This window comes from Balaenoptera musculus, chromosome 14, assembly GCF_009873245.2.
Source record: "Balaenoptera musculus isolate JJ_BM4_2016_0621 chromosome 14, mBalMus1.pri.v3, whole genome shotgun sequence".
Classification (NCBI taxonomy): Eukaryota; Metazoa; Chordata; class Mammalia; order Artiodactyla; family Balaenopteridae; genus Balaenoptera; species Balaenoptera musculus.
Window position 1 is genome coordinate 8181214 of NC_045798.1, and position 21271 is coordinate 8202484.

At 43.3% G+C, this 21271-nt stretch overlaps 1 protein-coding gene across 3 annotated transcripts in view; it reads right to left on the reverse strand.

Moving 5' to 3' along the window:
• The window catches only part of TMEM120B (transmembrane protein 120B), a 51877-nt gene extending 30661 nt beyond the window's left edge, over positions 1-21216 (reverse strand). For all 3 annotated transcript variants that reach the window (XM_036822893.1, XM_036822892.1, XM_036822891.1), the window contains exon 1: positions 21040-21216. In XM_036822893.1, the coding sequence (XP_036678788.1) occupies positions 21040-21108 (69 nt within the window). In that variant the 5' untranslated portion in view covers positions 21109-21216. The remainder of the gene's footprint in view (positions 1-21039) is intronic.
• Positions 21217-21271: the final 55 nt, after the last annotated feature.

The following is a 21271-nucleotide window of genomic DNA, read 5'->3' on the forward strand; positions in this document are numbered from 1 at the left end:
ACCAAGACTGGAAACATCAGCGGCCAGATGCTGACCAGGCCTTCAGTTTGAATTAATATTTAATTCCACAAGTAAACATGAAGACATTATCCTCGTTAAAAATTAAAACACTGCAGCTACGGCTAGAGTCGGCTTTGAATATACCCCTATCCTGTCTTCTCCCACTTCTCCAGAAGTAACCACTGTTACCAGTTTCTTCTAGATCTTTTTCTATGTATTCTTCCAGACTGTATGTAACTATGTATTTCTATATTCCACATTGACCTATTTCTATATACACACACCTAACTATGTATACATATATATGAAAAATACACACTGTTGCAAAAACTATTGTCCCTAATACTTATTCTCCTTTGCTTCCTTTTAATAACAGGACCCCACTGAGTGGTAGCCAGGAACACGGCTGTCCAGCTACAGACATTTCCCAGCCTCCCTTGCAGCTAGCAATATGACCAAGAGTTAGCCACTGGGTGGCAAGCAGAAGTGATGTAAGTTCTGAACCACATTTTTTTTTAACCACTACACCTGCCATTTCTAGCTATTCAGTTTTCACATGTCAAGCCAACATTTTCTGCCAAGAATAACTGAACCACATTTTTATAAGGAATGGCTTGCCCTGCATTTTCTTTCCCTGGCTGGCATATGGCAACAATGGATCCAGCTACCTTGAAACCAGAGATGGAAGCCGCATAATACAAATGACAAAGCCCACTGTGCCCTCCTCAGCCAAACGAACCTGGATCCCGGGTGACCTCATGTGACAGGGCTTCCCACCTGTGATTGTTTTACAACAAGACCACCAAGCCTTTAGCACTCCTCACATAGAGAAGTGGGTTCTCTGTTCCCTCTCCTTAAATACAAGTAGGCTTGTGGCTGATTTGACCAATAAAATATGTCGAAATTACCCAAAAAGCAAACAATCTGATTAAACAATGGGCAGAAGATCTGAATAGACATTTTTCCAAAGAAGCCATACAGATAGCCAACAGGCACATGAAAAGATGCTCAACACTGCTAATCATCAAATAAATGCAAATCAAAACCACAGGGAGATATCATCTCACACCTGTCAGAATGGTTGTCATCAAAAAGACCACAATTAACAAATGTTGGCGAGGATGTGGAGAAAAGAGAACCCCTGTACACTGTTGGTGGGAATGTAAATTGGTACAGCCACTGTGGAAACTGTATGGAGGTTCCTCAAAAAACTAAAAATAGAACTACCATATGATCCAGCAATTCCACTCCTGGGTATATATCTGAAGAAAGTGAAAACACTAATTAAAAAAGATATACGCATGCAGCATTATTTACAATAGCCAAGATATGGAGGCAACCTAAGTGTCCATCAACAGATAAATGGATAAAGATGTGGTATATATATACAGTGGAATACTACTCGGCCATAACAAAGAATGAAATTTTGCCATTTGCAACAACATGGATGGACTTGGAGGGTATTATGCTTAGTGAAATAAGTGAGACAGAGAAAGACAAACACGGTATGATATCACTTATATGTGGAATCTTAAAAAAATAAAACAAACTAGTGAATATAACAAAAACAGACTCACAGATACAGAGAACACACTAGTGGTTACCAGTGGGAAGAGAGAAGGGGGAGACGGGCATGATAGGAGTAGGGGATTAAGAGGTACAAACTGCTGTGCATAAAATAAATAAGTTACAAGGATATATTCTAGTAGAAAATGGACTTGAGGACACGGGGAGGGGGAAGGGTAAGCTGGGACGAAGTGAGAGAGTGGCATGGACTTATATGTACTACCAAATGTAAAATAGCTAGTGGGAAGCAGCCGCATAGCACAGAGAGATCAGCTTGGTGCTTTGTGACCACCTGGACGGTGGGATAGGGACGGTGGGAGGGAGATGCAAGAGGGAGGAGATATGGGGATATATGTATATGTATAGCTGATTCACTTTGTTATAAAGCAGAAACTGACACACCACTGTAAAGCAATTATACTCCAATAAAGATGTTAAAAAAAAAAGGATATACTGTACAACACAGGGAATACAGCCAACATTTTATCATAAGTGAAATATAACCTTTAAAAATTGTGAACCACTAGGCACTTCCCTGGTGGCTCAGTGGTTAAGAATCCGCCTACCACAAAAACAGAAATATACATCAATGGAACAGGAGAGAAAGCCCAGAGATAAACCCACACACATATGGTCACCTTATCTTTGATAAAGGAGGCAAGAATATACAATGGAGAAAAGACAGCCTCTTCAATAAGTGGTGCTGGGAAAACTGGAGAGCTACATGTAAAAGAATGAAATTAGAACACTCCCTAACACCACACACAAAAATAAACTCAAAATGGATTAAAGACCTAAATGCAAGGCCAGACACTATAAAACTCTTAGAGGAAAACATAGGCAGAATATTCTATGACATAAATCACAGCAAGATCCTTTTTGACCCACCTCCTAGAGAAATGGAAATAAAAACAAAAATAAACAAATGGGACCTAATGAAACTTAAAAGCTTTTGCACAGCAAAGGAAACCATAAACAAGACTAAAAGACAACCCTCAGAACGGGAGAAAATATTTGCAAACAAAGCAACTGACAAAGGATTAATCTCCAAAATATACAAGCAGCTCATACAGCTCAATATCAAAAAAACGAACAACCCAATCCAAAACTGGACAGAAGACCTAAATAGACATTTCTCCAAAGAAGATATACAGATGGCCAACAAACACATGAAAGGATGCTCAACACCACTAATCATTAGAGAAATGCAAATCAAAACTACAATGAGGTATCACCAGTCAGAATGGCCATCACACCGGTCAGAATGGCCATCATCAAAAAATCTACAAACAACAAATGCTGGAGAGGGTGTGGAGAAAAGGGAACCCTCTTGCACTGCTGGTGGGAATGTAAATTGATACAGCCACTATGGAGAACAGTATGGAAGTGCCTTAAAAAACTAAAAACAGAACTACCATACGACCCAGCAATCCCACTACCGGGCATATACCCTGAGAAAACCATAATTCACTGATGAATATAGATGCAAAAATCCTCAACAAAATCCTAGCAAACAGAATCCAACAACACATTAAAAGGATCATACACCACGATCAAGTGGGATTTATCCCAGGGATGCAAGGATTCTTCAATATACGCAAATCAATCCACGTGATACACCATATTAACAAATTGAAGAATAAAAACCATATGATCATCCCAATAGATGCAGAAAAAGCTTTTGACAAAATTCAACACCCATTTCTGATAAAAACTCTCCAGAAAGTGGGCATAGAGGGAACCTACCTCAACATAATAAAGGCCATATATGACAAACCCACAGCAAACATCATTCTCAATGGTGAAAAACTGAAAGCATTTCCTCTAAGATCAGGAACGAGACAAGGATGTCCACTCTCACCACTATTATTCAACATAGTTCTGGAAGTCCTAGCCACGGCAATCACAGAAGAAAAAGAAATGAAAGGAATACAAATTGGAAAAGAAGAAGTAAAACTGTCACTGTTTGCGGATGACATGATACTATACATAGAGAATCCTAAAACTGCCACCAGAAAACTGCTAGAGCTAATCAATGAATATGGTAAAGTTGCAGGATACAAAATTAATGCACAGAAATCTCTTGCATTCCTATACACTAATGATGAAAAATCTGAAAGAGAAATTATGGAAACACTCCCATTTACCATTGCAACAAAAAGAATAAAATACCTAGGAATAAACCTACCTAGGGAGACGAAAGACCTGTATGCAGAAAACTATAAGACACTGATGAAAGAAATTAAAGATGATACCACAGATGGAGAGATATACCATGTTCTTGGATTGGAAGAATCAACATTGTGAAAATGAGTATACTACCCAAAGCAATCTACAGATTCAATGCAATCCCTATCAAATTACCAATGGCATTTTTTACGGAGCTAGAACAAATCATCTTAAAATTTGTATGGAGACACAAAAGACCCCGAATAGCCAAAGCAGTCTTGAGGGAAAAAAATGGAGCTGGAGGAATCAGACTCCCTGACTTCAGACTCTACTACAAAGCTACAGTAATCAAGACAATACGGTACTGGCACAAAAACAGAAACATAGATCAATGGAACAAGATAGAAAGCCCAGAGATTAACCCACGCACCTATGGTCAACTAATCTATGACAAAGGAGGCAAAGATACAATGGAGAAAAGACAGTCTCTTCAATAAGTGGTGCTGGGAAAACTGGACAGCTACATGTAAAAGAATGAAATTAGAATACTCCCTAACACCATACACAAAAATAAACTCAAAATGGATTAGAGACCTAAATATAAGACTGGACACTATAAAACTCTTAGAGGAAAACATAGGAAGAACACTCTTTGACATAAATCACAGCAAGATCTTTTTTGATCCACCTCCTAGAGTAATGGAAATAAAAACAAAAATAAACAAGTGGGACCTAATGAAACTTCAAAGCTTTTGTACAGCAAAGGAAACCATAAACAAGACGAAAAGACAACCCTCAGAATGGGAGAAAATATTTGCAAATGAATCAACGGACAAAGGATTAATCTCCAAAATATATAAACAGCTCATTCAGCTCAATATCAAAGAAACAAACACCCCAATCCAAAAATGGGCAGAAGACCTAAATAGACATTTCTCCAAAGAAGACATACAGACGGCCACGAAGCACATGAAAAGATGCTCAACATCACTAATTATTAGAGAAATGCAAATCAAAACTACAATGAGGTATCACCTCACTCCTGTTAGAATGGGCATCATCAGAAATCTACAAACAACAAATGCTGGAGAGGGTGTGGAGAAAGGGAACCCTCTTGCACTGTTGGTGGGAATGTAAATTGATACAGCCACTATGGAGAACAATATGGAGGTTCCTTAAAAAACTAAAAATAGAATTACCATATGACCCAGCAATCCCACTACTGGGCATATACCCAGAGAAAACCGTAATTCAAAAAGACACGTGCACCCGAATGTTCATTGCAGCACTATTTACAATAGCCAGGTCATGGAAGCAACCTAAATGCCCATCAACAGACGAATGGATAAAGAAGTTGTGGTACATATATACAATGGAATATTACTCAGCCATAAAAAGGAACGAAATTGAGTCATTTGTTGAGACGTGGATGGATCTAGAGACTGTCATACAGAGTGAAGTAAGTCAGAAAGAGAAAAACAAATATCGTATATTAATGCATGTATGTGGAACCTAGAAAAATGGTACAGATGAGCCAGTTTGCAGGGCAGAAGTTGAGACACAGATGTAGAGAATGGACATATGGACACCAAGGGGGGAAAACTGCAGTGAGGTGGGGATGGTGGTGTGCTGAATTGGGCGATTGGGATTGACATGTATACACTGATGTGTATAAAATTGATGCCTAATAAGAACCTGCAGTATAAAAAAACAAACAAAACAACTAATACTAAACTTTCATTGGGTTATTTGTATGGAAATATGTTAATATAAATGTTTCAGACATTACATGAAATTTCTAAAAATCTTATATTTGTATTTGTATGGAAATACGTATGGAAATATGTTAATATAAATGTTTCAGACATTACATGAAATTTCTAAAAATCTTATATGTTCTGGTATAATGTTATAAGTAATAATCCTAGTTATTACTTTAAAATGTATATCTCAGAAATAACTAAATTTCCTTGTCAATTGCATTATTATGAACTTTCATCAAATCTTTAACCGTGGTCATTTTAAGTCTTTTGTCATTTACAGACAGTTCTGGGTGTACTCTGATGATTTTGCAAATATGTTCCTATAAAAGGGTTTCATCTTCAAGAAATTCATGGAAAAGACTCTGACAAGTACAGTTTTCTGGTAACTGACTGTACTGCTGAACTGAATGAATAAGCATTTTCAGAACTCTAATGAAAAACTGATGAACTCATAAAAGTGCTAACAAAAGATCAAGATAAAAAAAAAAAATGAATTACATGGGACTGAGTGAACTGATGAGGATGAGTATAATTTTTGTGACTTTCTGTCTGAATTTAAAAAAAAAAAAATCCCACAAGGACTCAGAGGCAAAGAATATACAAATCAATTTTCACTGCAAAGTAAAGGAGCTGTTACAGTGGAGGATTACTGGACTGAATGTCAATATTATGACATAGTATGAGTGTGTTTCATGTTTGGTAATTGCAATCATTGTTGCTTTTGTTGTGGTCATCCATGTACAATGCTTGGTGTCAGTCTATTTATCTCTTGTAAAAATAAAATACAGTGTGTGTGTGTGAAAAAAAAAAAACAAAAAAAAACAAAAAGAGTCATGTACCACAATGTTCATTGCAGCTCTATTTACAATAGCCAGGACATGGAAGCAACCTAAGTGTCCATCAACAGATGAATGGATAAAGAAGACGTGGCACATATATACAATGGAATATTACTCAGCTATAAAAAGAAATGAAATTGAGTTATTTGCAGTGAGGCAGATGGACCTAGAGTCTGTCATACAGAGTGAAGTAAGTCAGAAAGAGAAAAACAAATACCATATGCTAACACATATATATGGAATCTAAAAAAAAGAAAAAAAGATTCTGAAGAACCTAGGGGCCGGACAGGAATAAAGACGCAGACGTAGAGAATGGACTTGAGGACACAGGGAGGGGGAAGGGTAAGCTGGGAAGAAGTGAGAGAGTGGCATTGACATATATACACTACCAAATGTAAAATAGATAGCTAGTGGGAAGCAGCCGCATAGCACAGGGAGATCAGCTCGGTGCTTCATGACCACCTAGAGGGGTGGGATAAGGAGGGTGGGAGGGAGACGCAAGAGGGAAGAGATATGGAAACATATGTATATGTATAACTGATTCACTTTGATATAAAGCAGAAACTAACACACCATTGTAAAGCAATTATACTCCAATAAAGATGTTAAAAAAAGAAAAAAAGGGAATCCACCTGCCAATGCAGGGGACACAGGTTCGAGCCCTGGTCTGGGAAGATCCCACATGCCGTGGAACAACTAAGCCTGTGCACCACAACTACTGAGCCTGCGCGCTAGAGCCCGCGAGCCACAACTACTGAAGCCCATGTGCCTGGAGCCCATGCTCCACCACAAGAGAAGTCACCACAATGAGAAGCCCACGCACCACAACAAAGAGCAGCCACCGCTCACCGCAACTAGAGAAAGCCTGTGCACAGCAATGAAGACCCAACGCAACCAAATAAATAAATAAATAAATTTATTTTAAAGAAAGTTATGAACCACTATATTGTACACCTGAAACATATAGTACTGTTAAGTCAACTATACCTCAATTTTTTTAAAATGGCAGAAGTGACACTATACAATTTCTGAGAAAAAGTCACGGAAGGCCACGTAGCTTCCGCCTTATTTGCTGGAACACAAGCTCTTGGAACAAAATGTTCAACTACCCTGGGGCCACCATGCTGCATGGAAACCCTAACCACATAGAGAAGTCACATGGAGGCAGTCTGATCAATAGCCCCAACTAAGACAAACCCTGTTATTCCAGCTCAGGTCCCAGACATGAGGGTCAAGAAACCTCCAGATGATTCCAGCCCCAGCCATGTGAGCTATTCCCAGCCATTCACGTCTTCCCAGCTAAGGCCGCTGACCTCGTGGAGCACTGTCAAGCCACCCCCACCATGCCCTGCCTAAACTCCTGACCCCCAGAATCTGTGAGCAAAATGCAATTACTGTTGCTTTATGCAGCAACAGATAACTGGAACACCACTCAACCTGGACCACACCCTGCTCTGAACTGTTATGTGAGAAAGAAAGAAGCTACCTCATTTAAACCCTTTTATTAGGATATCTCTTTGCTACAGCAGCATAGCTTATACCCTAAAGCACATACTTCTGATTTTTTAAAATGTATTAACAGTATCAGAATATAGATATGATTTCACAACTTTCTTTTCTCACTCAACAATATGTCTTATAGAGCTACCCACATAAGAATATACAGATGTATTTCATTTTTTTTAGACCTGTGCAGTACTTCATGCTGTGGACATACAACAGTTTATTTAGCCATTTTCCTATCACTGGGTATTTAGGTTGTTTCCAGTCTCTGACTATAACAATGCAACACTGAATAATATCCTTGCACTGTCTCCCTGGGGAAATGTGCAAGTGCCTCTGGGGAAGAGAAGTGGAATTGCTGGGTCATAGGGTACAGGCTTGATTTTAGTTTTAACAGATCTTGGCAAATTGCCTGCAGAGTGACTGTGACAATTTACAGTCCCACCCACAGCATATGACAGCTGTCCTCCACACCTCACCAAGCAACACTCACTGCTATCCCCACTGACTTTTTTTTTTTTTTTGGCCACCCTGCATGGCCTGTGGGATCCTAGTTCCCTGACGAGGGACTGAACCTGTGCCCTCTGCAGTGAGAGCACGGAGTCCCAGCCACTGCACCGCCAGGGAATTCCCCCCACTGACTTTCTTAAGGGCACTTTTCTGATGCTTCACTGGTGATATTTTCTGCCCAATCCTAAGGCATCAGACTGAGTAGGGATAGGAAGTCCATGGCCCTTCCCATAACTTTGTCCCTTGGCACATACAATCACTCCTGATTCCTAATAGTTCTCCGTCTCTCTCTCTGCCATTGGCTAGAACCACTTCCCATGGGAGACCCGATACTGGAGACCACACCTCCAGCCCACCCTCTCCTCGGCTCCAGGCTCAGGATGTGCCAGCCTTGAGGACAACGTGGGGTCTGGGGGGCTGGAAACAAGGCCCTTAGTGTGACATGCTCTCCATTCCCAGGGCACTCCTCGCCCACGCCCAGTCTCTGCAGATTCTACCTCGTGCCAGTCCCACAGGCAGCAGGAAAGATTATCAACTCATTTCTTGGATTCTAACTTTTTTCCAGACTGCTGTCTCTCAGTCTTTTTTCAACTGTGGTAAAAATATATAACATAAAATGTACCATGTTAATCATTAAATTTTTAAAAAATTTTCTACTTGTAATAAAATATACATAAAATTTACCATCTTAACCATTTTATGTGTACAACTCAGTGGCATCGAATATGTTCACATCACTGAGTGACCATTACCACCATCCATCTCCAGAACTTTTTCATCATTCCAACTGAAACTCCAAACCTGTCACACAGTAATTCAATTTCCTGTTCCCCCCCAGCCCCTGGCAACCACCACTCTACTTTCTAGTTCTATGAATTTGATTCCTCTAGGTATAAGTTGAATCATACAGTATTTATACTTTTTGTGCCTGACTTATTTAGACATATCATAATGGCTTCAAGGTCCATCCAAATTGTAGCATGTAGCAGAATTTCCTTCCTTTTTAAGGCTGACAATATCCTACAGTATGTATATACCACATTTTATCCACTCATCTGTTGATGAACACCTGGGTTGCTGCCATCTTTTGGATATTGTGAATAATGTTACTATGAACACAGGTGGATAAATATTTGTTCGATTCCCTCCTTTTAATTCTTTTGGGTATATAACCAGAAGTAGAATTTCTGGATCATAAGGTAATCCATGTTTAACTTTTTTAAAGAACTGCCATACCATATGTTTTCCAGAGAGGCTGTACCATTTTACAACAGCTGTCTCTTTTTTTTTTTTTTTTTGCTGCGTTGGGTCTTCGTTGCTGCGCATGGGCTTCCTCTAGTTGTGGCGAGCGGAGGCTACTCTTCGTTGCGGTGCGTGGGCTTCTCATCGTGGAGCACGGGCTCTAGGCGTGCAGGCTTCAGTACTTGTGGCACTTGGGCTCCGTAGTTGTGGCTTGCAGGCTCTAGAGTACAGGCTCACTAGTCGTGGCACATGGACTTAGTTGCTCCGCGGCATGTGGGATCTTCCTGGCCCAGGGCTGGAACCCGTGTCCCCTGCATTGGCAGGCGGATTCTTAACCACTGCACCACCAGGGAAGTCCAGCAACAGCTGTCTCTTGATGCACTGTCCGTGAGGTGGTTCTGGAAGGTTGGAGAGGGTACAATTCCTGTTTTCCCTCGGAGTCCCTGGCTGCCCTCTACACTTGAGGATGTCCCCACAGACCCTCAGTTGGACTTGTGCTTTGAGATGTTTTTTCCAGGAGCAGGATGAGCCACACTGAGGCAATCCAATCCTGCCTTTCATCCAGTCAGCCCTGTGGCCTTGAATGCAACTAGTCGCCAGATGGAAGCTTTCTGTTGTCTTTGCCAGCTCAGCAGCTATTCCCTTTCTGGCTAATGTCCCTATGGTTTCTTTGGAGATCCATCCCTCCCCAACACTCAGTCCATGAGATCTGGCTAGGAGCAGGTTTACCCCAGGTTCCAGGGCAAATGACCCAGGCCTGGCCAATCAGAATATCAGCCTCCTGACCAGGCTGGTTGACTCAGGGACGAGCATTCAAAACCAATGAACCTCAGTTGTGGGGCTTTTATCAGAACTGTTGAAAAAAAAAGAAACTCTTTTTCCCCTAGTTCTCAAGGTAGCAGGATATAAGCCCAGAGCTAATGGGGCTGCCTTGCCTGGGTATGAACCCAACTGAGAGGAAAACAGGATGGAGAGGCAAACAAAGGCTGAGCCCTGATCGTTTCATTTAAGCCCCTGGATCGGCTTATACCTGAAGGCGGTACACCTTTGACTTCCCTATTAATGTAAGCAAACAAATGCCATTTTATTCTGTTTGACTTTGCCAGTCTGGGTTGAGTGTCTTCATTTAAGAGGCAAGTGTCAGAATCTAGATTAACATGCCAAAGAACAGAGCTTTCCATCTGGGCAAAGTTAACCACACCAGGTAAGAAGAGAAGCCATAAATCTTGGACTCATCATTACCAGGCTCTTGCCCTGGGCACTGTCATTTTAAAGATGCCAAAAACAAGGACTTGGAGCCTGGTTGAAAAAAATCCTTCATCAAGCCAAAAACTAAATAGGCACGTAAAAATGTAGATCTCTGAACAACCATATTGGGTGTTTTTCTACCAAACCAAGAACTTAAATCATCATTTTTTAACAACTTTATTGAAGTATACGTTACATGTCATAAAATTCTCATTTTAAGTGTACAATTCAGTGATTTTTATACATTTACCAAGTTATGCAACTATCACCACATCCAGTTTTTTTTTAATTAATTAATTTATTTATTTATTTTTGGCTGTGTTGGGTCTTCGTTTCTGTGCGAGGGCTTTCTCCATTTGCGGCGAGCTGGGGCCACTCTTCATCGCGGTGCACGGGCCTCTCACTGTCGTGGCCTCTCGTTGCGGAGCACGACTCCAGACGCGCAGGCTCAGTAGTTGTGGCTCACGGGCCCAGTTGCTCCGCGGCATGTGGGATCTTCCCAGACCAGGGCTCGAACCCGTGTCCCCTGCATCGGCAGGCAGACTCTCAACCACTGCGCCACCAGGGAAGCCCCACATCCAGTTTTAAAACATTCCATTATCCAGTAGGATCCCTAGTGTCTATGAGCACTCGCTCCCCACTCTTCCCTCCTCCCAGCTCCTGGCAACCACTTCTGTCCCTATAGATTTGTCTTTTCTAGATACTTCATATAAATGGAATCATACAATATGTGGCTTTGCGTCTGGCTTCTTTCACGCAGCACACTGTTTTTGAGGTGTATTTATGTTGTAGTATGTATCAATTTTTATTACTACTCAGCATTTATATCACATTTTGTTTATTCATCCACCAGTTGTTAGACATTTGGGTTATTTCCACTTTTTGGGTACTATGAATAATGCTGCCATGAACATTCATGTACAAGTCTTTGTGTAGATACATATTTTCCTTTCTCTTGGATAGATACCTAGGAATGGAATTGTTGGGTCATATGGTAAGTATATGTTCAACTTTCAAAGAAAATGCCAGAATGCCAAACCACTATTTTTATTTCTAAACTAGGTAGCAGTGTATCGGAGCAAGGGAGACACTCACCGAGAACTGGGAGTCGGGTCTCTGCACATAGTGCCAGGAGTACCAGCTTATTAAACGTGATTGACTCCCACTTCAAGTTGCTACCTCCAAAAATAACCCAGAGTGCTGGGGGCACCAAAGCAGACAAGCAGCTATGGAAGAAAGGACTCTATTCTGTTGCCCGAAGCAAGTCCCAACCCCCCAACTATCCAGTTCAAGACCAAGCAAAGAAAAGAGACACACTTAAGGAACCTCCATACTGTTCTCCATAGTGGCTGTATCAATTTACATTCCAACAGTGCAGGAGGGTTCCCTTTCCAGCACACCCTCTCCAGCATTTATTGTTTCTAGATTTTTTGATAATGGCCATTCTGACCGGCGTGAGGTGATACCTCATTGTAGTTTTGATTTGCATTTCTCCTTAAAAAACTAAAAATAGAACTATCATATGACCCAGCAATCCCATTATTGGGCATATACCCTGAGAAAACCATAATTCAAAAAGAGTCATGTGCCACAATGTTCATTGCAGTTCTATTTACAGTAGCCAGGACATGGAAGCAACCTAAGTGTCCATCAACAGATGAATGGATAAAGAAGATGTGGCACATATATACAATGGAATATTACTAGCCATAAAAAGAAATGAAATTGAGTTATTTGTAGTGAGGTGGATGGATATAAAGTCTATCATACGGAATGAAGTAAGTCAGAAGAAAGAGAAAAACAAATACCATATGCTAACACATATATATGGAAAAAAAAAAAAAAAAAAAGGTTCTGAAGAACCTAGAGGCAGGACAGGAATAAAGACGCAGATGTAGAGAATGGACTTGAGGACACAGGGAGGGGGATGGGTAAGCTGGGATGAAGTGAGAGAGTAGCACTGACATATCCACACTACCAAATGCAAAACAGATAGCTAGTGGGAAGCAGCAGCATATCACAGGGAGATCAGCTCGGTGCTTTGCAATGACTCAGAGGGGTGGAATAGGGAGGATGGGAGGGAGGTTCAAGAAGGAGGGGATATGGGGACATGTGTATGCATATGGCTGATTCACTTTGTTATACAACAGAAACTAACACAGTACTGTGAAGCAATTATACTCCAATAAAGATCTATTTAAAAAAAAGAGACACACGATAAAATACCTAAAGATGGAGCTTTGGAGGCAGGGAGAAAGAGTATAGTTATAAGGTAAATATTGTCAGTAAAGAATCAAATGCTGGACTTCCCTGGTGGCGCAGTGGTTAAGAATCTGCCTGCCAATGCAGGGGACATGGATTCGAGCCCTGGCCTGGGAAGATGCCACATGCTGCAGAGCAACTAAGCCCGTGCGCCACAACTACTAAGCCTGCGCTCTAGAGCCCTCGAGCCACAACTACTGAGCCCACGTGCCAGAACTACTGAAGTCCACGCGCCTAGAGCCCCTGCTCTGCAACAAATGGAAGCCACCGCAATGAGAAGCCCACACACCGCAATAAAGAGTAGCCCCTGCTCACCGCAACGAGAGAAAGCCCGCGCACAGCAACAAAGACCCAATGCAGCTAAAAATAAATAAATAAATAAATAAATTTTTAAAAAAATCTCCGAGAGAAAATGCAAGCATCATAGACTACTCGATTCTTCAGTAAATGATAGTTGCATGGTCATAACCACATAAATGACTGAGACTATTTTTATTTATTTATTTATTTATTTATTTATTTATTTATTTTTGGCTGCGTTGGGTCTTTGTTGCTGTGTGCGGGCTTTCTCTAGTTGCAGCGAGTGGGGGCTACTCTTCGTTGCAGTGCGCAGGCGGTGGCTTCTCTTGTTGCAGAGCACGGGCTCTAGGCGCGTGGACTTCAGTAGTTGTGGCACGTGGGCTCAGCAGTTGTGACTCGTGGGCTCTAGAACGCAGGCTCAGTAGTTGTGGCGCACGGGCTTAGTTGCTTGCGGCATGTGGGATCTTCCCGGACCAGGGCTCGAACCCGTGTCCCCTGCATTGGTAGGCAGATTCTTAACCACTGCGCCACCAGGGAAGCCCGAGACTATTTTTTTTAATAAGCTTTTTGGTACTGTTAGGTTACTTTTTGGTCTCCTGCTCATTTTATTATGAAATATTTCAGGCATATTGAAAAAGACAGAAAATCATATAACAGAAAACAAATATAACATTAATACCCATATTCTCACCCTCAGTTTAAGAAATAATAGGGCACAAAGAGTTGAAAGGCCCTATGTACTCTTTCTATGTGGTATTCCCATCTGCTGCCCCCAAAGAGGGGAACCTCTGTGCTGGTTATGTCCACCCCCACGCCCACCCCAGATCAATTCTGTCTTTCTCTGTGTCCTGGGAGGCTGACCTCTATGGACTGCATCTCCCAGGCTCCCTTGCCCTGCCTCCTACCTAGCCAATGGGATGCCAGGACAGAAGACTGGAGAGCGGGAGGAGAGAGAGGCTGGGGTATTGGTTCCTCCTGCCTCCTCCCTGCTTTGCTACAGCTTTCGACCTCTGCAGCTCCTGTTCTGCAGCTCCCCTTTCCCTGCAACAAGCTCTGGTGACTGCCCCTTCCCTCTGCCCCTTTAGGATGAGGACTGGTTCCAGCTCCAGGGACCTCGTCTTTAAACTGCCACACCTCTGTAAATAGTTCCTTCCTTAGACTCTTTTCAGTGACACCCATTCAGAAGAGTCATTTGCTTCCTGCCAGGGCCCTGCCCAAATCTCCACTATACTGAATCTGGCCCATATCACTCCCTTGCAAGTCTTATATTTGTACTACGTAGACATGTGTCAGTAAGCAAAACATAGTGCTGTTTTGAATGCTTTTAACTTTATTATACATGTCATACTATACATACCCCTTGGCAACTTTTCACTCAATGTTGCTGGTTTTTTGTTTTTTTGAGGTTTTGGTGTTTTTTTTTTAACATCTTTATTGGAGTATAATTGCTTTACGAGGGTGTGTTAGTTTCTGCTTTATAACAAAGTGAATCAGCTATACATATACATATATCCCCATATCTCCTCCCAATGTTGCTTTTCTTTTTAAAACATTTATCCATGTTGACACATATAGCTCTAGTTTATTCATTCTGATCTTCATACCACACTCAATGGATGTTCAGTGGAATTATCCATTCTGACGGACAGTTAGGTGTCCAGTTTTCAGCTGTTACAGAATTCTTATACATATCTCCTATTTGAGTTTTTAACTATGTGGATATGTATTACTTATAAAAATGTAGAATAGATCAGAGACAGACAGACAGACACTAACATTGGCTCTGTAAGCTGAGATACCCATAGCTCCTTTCCTACATGTCTGATTACCATCCTTTTATACCAGGTATGGGAGACACAAACAATTGAGTTTCTGCTGGAAGATTTGGAGATCTGCCGCCTCTCCTGTCTTCTGAGGCCCCAAACTCTGCCCCAGTGGGAAGATGAGCTTAATGAGTCCAGGTCCCAGCACAGCTGTGAAACATCTAGAGATGCCCTTTTAACACAACTTGGCTGAGTCACAACTCCTGAGTCAACGTTTATTGCAAGAACCGCCGGCAATCAAGAATTCCCTGGAGGTCCAGTGGTTAGGAGTCCGCACTTAGGAGTCCACACTTAGGAGTCCGAACCCTGCAGGGGGCAAGGGTTCTATCCCTGGTCGGGGAACTAAGGTCCTGCAAGCCACGCGGTGCAGCCAAAAATTAAAAAAAAGAAAGAAAGAAAGAAAGAATTGCCAGCAAAGGAATCATATGCCATTTTCAGACAGGGCCCTGGTCTAGGAGCATTGCAAGTTGGTGGGCAACGCAGCAGACTGCAACAGAGCCATGGCCACCACTAAAATGTGGTCACTTACAGGTGTGGCTGGTGCTAAGTTTTCAAGAGACTGCATTTACATAGTTCTCCTTCCAAGGAATCAACATCAAATAAAGATTTCTGAATGCTGAATATACTGAACTAAGACTCAGTATGCCATGGAAACACTACCAAAGATGGCAAGTTGACTTCACCTAAACTGTATCAATTCTATACTGGGAAAGATTCTGAGTCATGTGTCAGGATCGATTAGTAATGTCTGTTGTAGGAGCAGTAAGTGAGGGCATCAGCGTGCATGTCAGGCATTTGGAAGACAGGATAACATAATGGTTAAGTGATTAGGCTTGAGAGTCAGACTGCCTTCATGTCCAGAGTCTGCCACTTCTGAGTTTCCTCAGTTGTGGAAGAGCTAGGGGATGAGATATATGTAACAGGCATGTACTGGTTTTTTAAAATCAGCTTTACAGGTAGAATTTACATATGAATTCACCAATTTTCAGGGGTACATAATGAATTTTGGCAAATACATATAGTTGTGTAACCACCACCACAATCATGACATAAAACAAAGGTTCCCAAACTTTGTTGGTTCACCACACCCTTAGTGTCTCAGTAAACTTTTCACAGAGTCCTTAAGCCAAATAATTGAAAAGTATTTATGTCCTACCAACTTAGTAGCCTCTTGGGAAAAAAAGAATACACAGAAATTGACAAAAGTATTTTTATTTCATTCAGAAGTAACCAAAATTATTTACGGATGTGTGTGCCTGTCAGGCTCTGCACAAATTCTCAAACCTTGGGAATAGATTGGACACTGTCATCCTCATTTCTTGTTCTAAATTGATTTTCACATAGTATTTGATTTTAATCAGCCCCAAAAACCCAACTTCACAAAGATACATCATTAAAAAGATGTGTGAAACATTCTTTTTAATGGCAGATATTGTGTTTCCCTTGAAAATTTAAATTATCCCACAGTGCTCCTGTGAGCTTGCTGCAGCTCCTTGGAGGTGCCTTAACACAGTTTGTGAGGCACAGACATAGACTCTTTCTATTACCCCTAAAAAGATAACTGTCCAGCATCCTTCTCTGTTTTTTTTTTTTTTTACTACCAGTATTTTGATTTTCCTTCATGGGACCACCCCTCCACCACTCTTATTTCATGTGGTTTGAACAGCACTTATCCCAGTCCTGGGCTCCAGGGGAGACATGTTAACCAAGACCCAGTCAATTAGTGCCACAGGGTCTGGTTAAGTAAGGCATAATCACATGACCCAAGTCGGGCCAATGAGAGTTAGCCCTGGGACTCCTGCTAGAATTACAGGAGAGAAGATGCTCTGTTTCTGAGGTTTGCTGAACTGGTAGATATCAGCCTGAGGCTGCCAATGCTCATCTTTGCCACAACATGGGAGAGACTGTTGAGAATGAAGCTGACATAGAGGAAACATACACACACTCACACATATAGACATCATTGAAGCACCTGGATCCAGCCTTGCCTGAAGCCATTTCCCACTGGACTTCCCACTACATGAGCCAATAAAACATTTTTTGTTTGTTTGTTTTTTGGCTTAAAGCTGGTTCAACTGGGTTTCTGCCACTTACTCCTAAGAATCCTTACTAACGCATCATGTTAAAGCACCGTACAAATGAAATGAGTCCCCACAAGTCCAAAAGTTTCCTTCTAGAGCCAAGGGTCTCAGGATACTGTTGGAGCCCACTGTGTTAGGAACCCAAAAAGTATCTGATGAATACAGCAGGCCTGGGTTCAAATTCTGGCTCCTCGAGTTTCAAGTTACTTAACATCTCTTAGCCTCACTCTCATCTATAAAGCCAGGCTGTCGTTCAGATTAAATGGAATAATCCATGTATCACACAGTCAGCTCTTATCGTTGCTGCTATTATTGTCAGGCTTTGTTTTCTAGATAAAGAAAAGCTCAGAGAGGCGGCTTGCTAAAGGTCAGATGCTAGACAGTGGCAGAGTTCAGGCCTGAACCTAGGAATCCTGACTCCCTGTCTGGAGTTCTTTCTGCACAATCCACTTCTAGGGAAAGAGGCCCAGAAGGCAATGCAAGATGGGAGAGAAACAAAAGAGTACCCAGGGCGCAGACCTGCCTTGGGTAGTGGTTAAGAGTATACAGACTCTGTCACAGATATAGAAAACAAACTTACGGTTACCAGGGGATGGGGGGGGAGGGATAAATTGGGAGACTGGGACTGACATATACACACTACTATATATAAAATAGATAACTAATAAGAACCTGCTATATAGCACAGGGAACTCTACTCAATACTCTGTAACAGCCTATATGGGAAAGGAATCTTAAAAAAAAAAAAAGAGTGGATATATATATATATATGTATAACTGATTCACTTTGCTGTACACCTGAAACTAACACAACATTGTAAATCAGCTGTACTCTGATAAAAATTAAAAGAAAAAAAATAGAGTATAGACTCTGATGTTCAATGCCTGGGTTTGAATCCTGAATCCAGTACTCATAAGCCGTGTGATTTGGGGTATATTTTTCACTCTGTAAGATGGGTATAACAGGATCTATTTCACAGGGGTTTTCTGGGGTTGTTTTTTTTTTATAGGGTTTTAATAAAATAATACTTATCTTCCTGCTTCCACCCTGTCCGCCTCATGTCTATTCTATACACAGCAGCCAGAGGGATGCCCGGTTCATTGGTAACAAAAGCCAAAAATCTTACAATGGCCTACCAGGCCCCTGCATTTCTGTGAGGTCAGGGTTAGGGAAAGGCCTCTTCGGGCCACCTCCTTCCTGGGTGCAGAGGGACGAGGTCAGGTTTCCAGAGATGCAAGACAGGAAATGCTCATTAAATCACCTGCCACCACATCTGTAAGTGACCTTCTGTGGTCACACCACAGGCCACAGGGCCAAACACGCACTGGTCTCAGACTGATGCGCAATTCACCGGCACGGCCGAAACCACAACCAGGCAAAACCAAAGTCCTCACGGTGACTCGACCTTGCCCCTGAGTCCAGAGAGGCCCTGGCAGATGCAAATCACAGGCAAAAGAAAACAGATCCTTTCCTCTAGAAAGTCCCAGAGATTAGGACTTTTTAGGGGTGGGGAGGAATTCCAAATACCTTTCAAATCCCCTAGGATCTGAAATTAGATTTCCTCTTTCCTCCCTTCACTGGAAAAAGGGAAGAAGAGGTAAAACACAGAGATATTATACATCATCCCAAGAAAGACAGAATCAGAGAGATATGAACATGAAACCCACAAATCTCAGATTCTGAGGCAGATATAGGCAAATTAAGATAGGGTGGAAGTTTCTGGTGAAAAAAAAAAGACCCTTCCTATTGTTAACCTCACCCACCTGCCTACCTGTTGTGACCTCCCTGTTCCCCAACAAATGTCTCATATCTGAAAGTCCACCCAACACATACATAATGACAACATATACCCTACTTATTATATGCGTATTTCCAGAGACTTTCATCTCAGGAGTTCAGAGCTCTCACATTTATTATGGGGGTTGGGGGGGGCGGTGAGAAGTCAGACCTAGTCCAGTCCAGCTCCCCCACTGCCGAAGACGTGAGCAGGGGACATCACGGTTTCCACCGGTCAGCCTTTCTACAACCCTTGCTGTGCCCCAGGGGACAAAATCCAGGGTTAATTCCCAATTCCGCTCTGTCCCTCACACACCTGAGCCCCAGAGACACCAAGTAAGAACGTAACAACAAATCAAACGTCTCCTTTACAGCCTCCTCCTGCCAAGACTAGCTATCTAATTGCTGTTAATTGCATTAATTGCACAGCTCTGAAGTGTTAAGACTCCTCCTCCTCGTAGTCTAAAGCAGGGCCAGGGAAAGGAATTATGAACAACAAAAGCTCCACACAGCAAAACTCTCCTCCCACTCCCGACCCTAATACCCTCCATGGCTCCACAGCTGGACATGACCTGAGAGCCTAGCAGGACAAAGCGTTAAGAAATAGCTGAGTCTTCTCGATGGCAGTGGAGCCAGAAGGGTCCCCTGGGAACTGAGTGGGCCCTAAGCCCTGGGCCTGAAGGAAAGGGCACAAACCCACACATGCTGGACAGGCCAAGAAAAAGTACCCTTCTGGTTCTGGTACCTTACTCTGTGCTCGTGCCTAAAAAAGCACCCGCCTTCCTGCTCAGTCTCTCCAGCAACCCTCTCTCTATTCATCTGGACCTACGACATCATATCTAGAAAGACCCATCACAGACACCCTTGCCAATCTCCCCTCCCCTCCTCTGGACACAGTAAGAGGCCAACCAAACTGCAGACAAGAGCTACATGGACAGAGAAAATGTCATTGCTCCAGCTGAGTACAGGAAGGAGCGGGCTGGGGTGTTCCATGTGATTTAAGGCAAACAGAGCCCAACTCTGGAGAAAACAGACACAAGCCGGTAGCTCGGGAGGGGACAGCCTCATCTCCAAAAATGGTCCAGGCATCCCTCCTGGCCAACACTAAGGTTTCCTGAGGCGTCTTTAGTCACCAAGGTAGGTAGCTGAGGCCTGGGCGAACCTCCTGTCAGAAACAACTCTCCCTGCCAGGCCCGCGCAGCGGCAATGCCCTTCTCTCGAGGGGCCTCTTACATCCGCCCTCACCCCACCCAGTGTAAGGCTCTGGGCCAAATGGGTGAGGGCTGGGAGCAGCGTCTATCACTAAAGGAGGCAGCCCAGCTGTCACAAGTGACAGATGTCATCCACAACGCCAAACTCGGCCTGCAGCAGCGTCGGAGAGGCGGGCACAGACAGAGGAGCCCCAAAGACTGAGAACAGGGGTCTCTAACCCCTAAGCAAAGTCTACGGGTTCAAGGTGAACGGCTCCCAAGCACGTCTCTCAAAATGGAGCTGCAGAGGACAGGGCTGGCCCGCCAGAGTAAAGGAGGAGTGGAACTGCCGAAAGCTGGAGGGCGGCGGTGGGGTCAGGGAGACCCCTGAGGAGGTGGGCGCTGGGCTTTCTCTTTGAGTCCCCAAACATACCTGTCCCCTCCGGCCTCCCCCACAGGGACACGCCTGGAACTTCCCCTCAGACGCCACAGACCAACTTTCTGCAGCGAAGGAGGTGCGCGGAGCAAAGAGCCGGCGCGAGGGCGGGGGAAATGGGGAGCTTCGACTCGGCGCCCCAAGAGGATGAAGAACTGAAATACTGGGAGATGGGAGGGGGCTGGCCCGCGCGAACCACCAGCCCCCAGGGCCTAGCCAGGGGCAACCTCTGGGCCCTAATGGTTCCTACCGCCCGGGCTGGGCAAGCAGGAAGGGGAATACCCTGCACATCAGGTAGCAGAGTTTCAGGACTAGGTGGCCCGGTCCTACCTGCAGTTCCTGGAATTCTCCCTCCAGCTCGTGCCACTCGCGCTCACAACGCTCCAGTTGGCTGGCCATGGTGCAGTGGTGCGAGGCGGCGGCGGTTGCTCCTGCAGCGTGGCGCGGCCGGCCACCAGCACCCCACGCCTGTCCGCTCGCCGGCCGCCTTCCGAGGGACCAGCTGTTCCTGCGCAGCGGGAGCCACGCGCGCACCTGACGTCACAGCCCCGGCCCTGGTGCC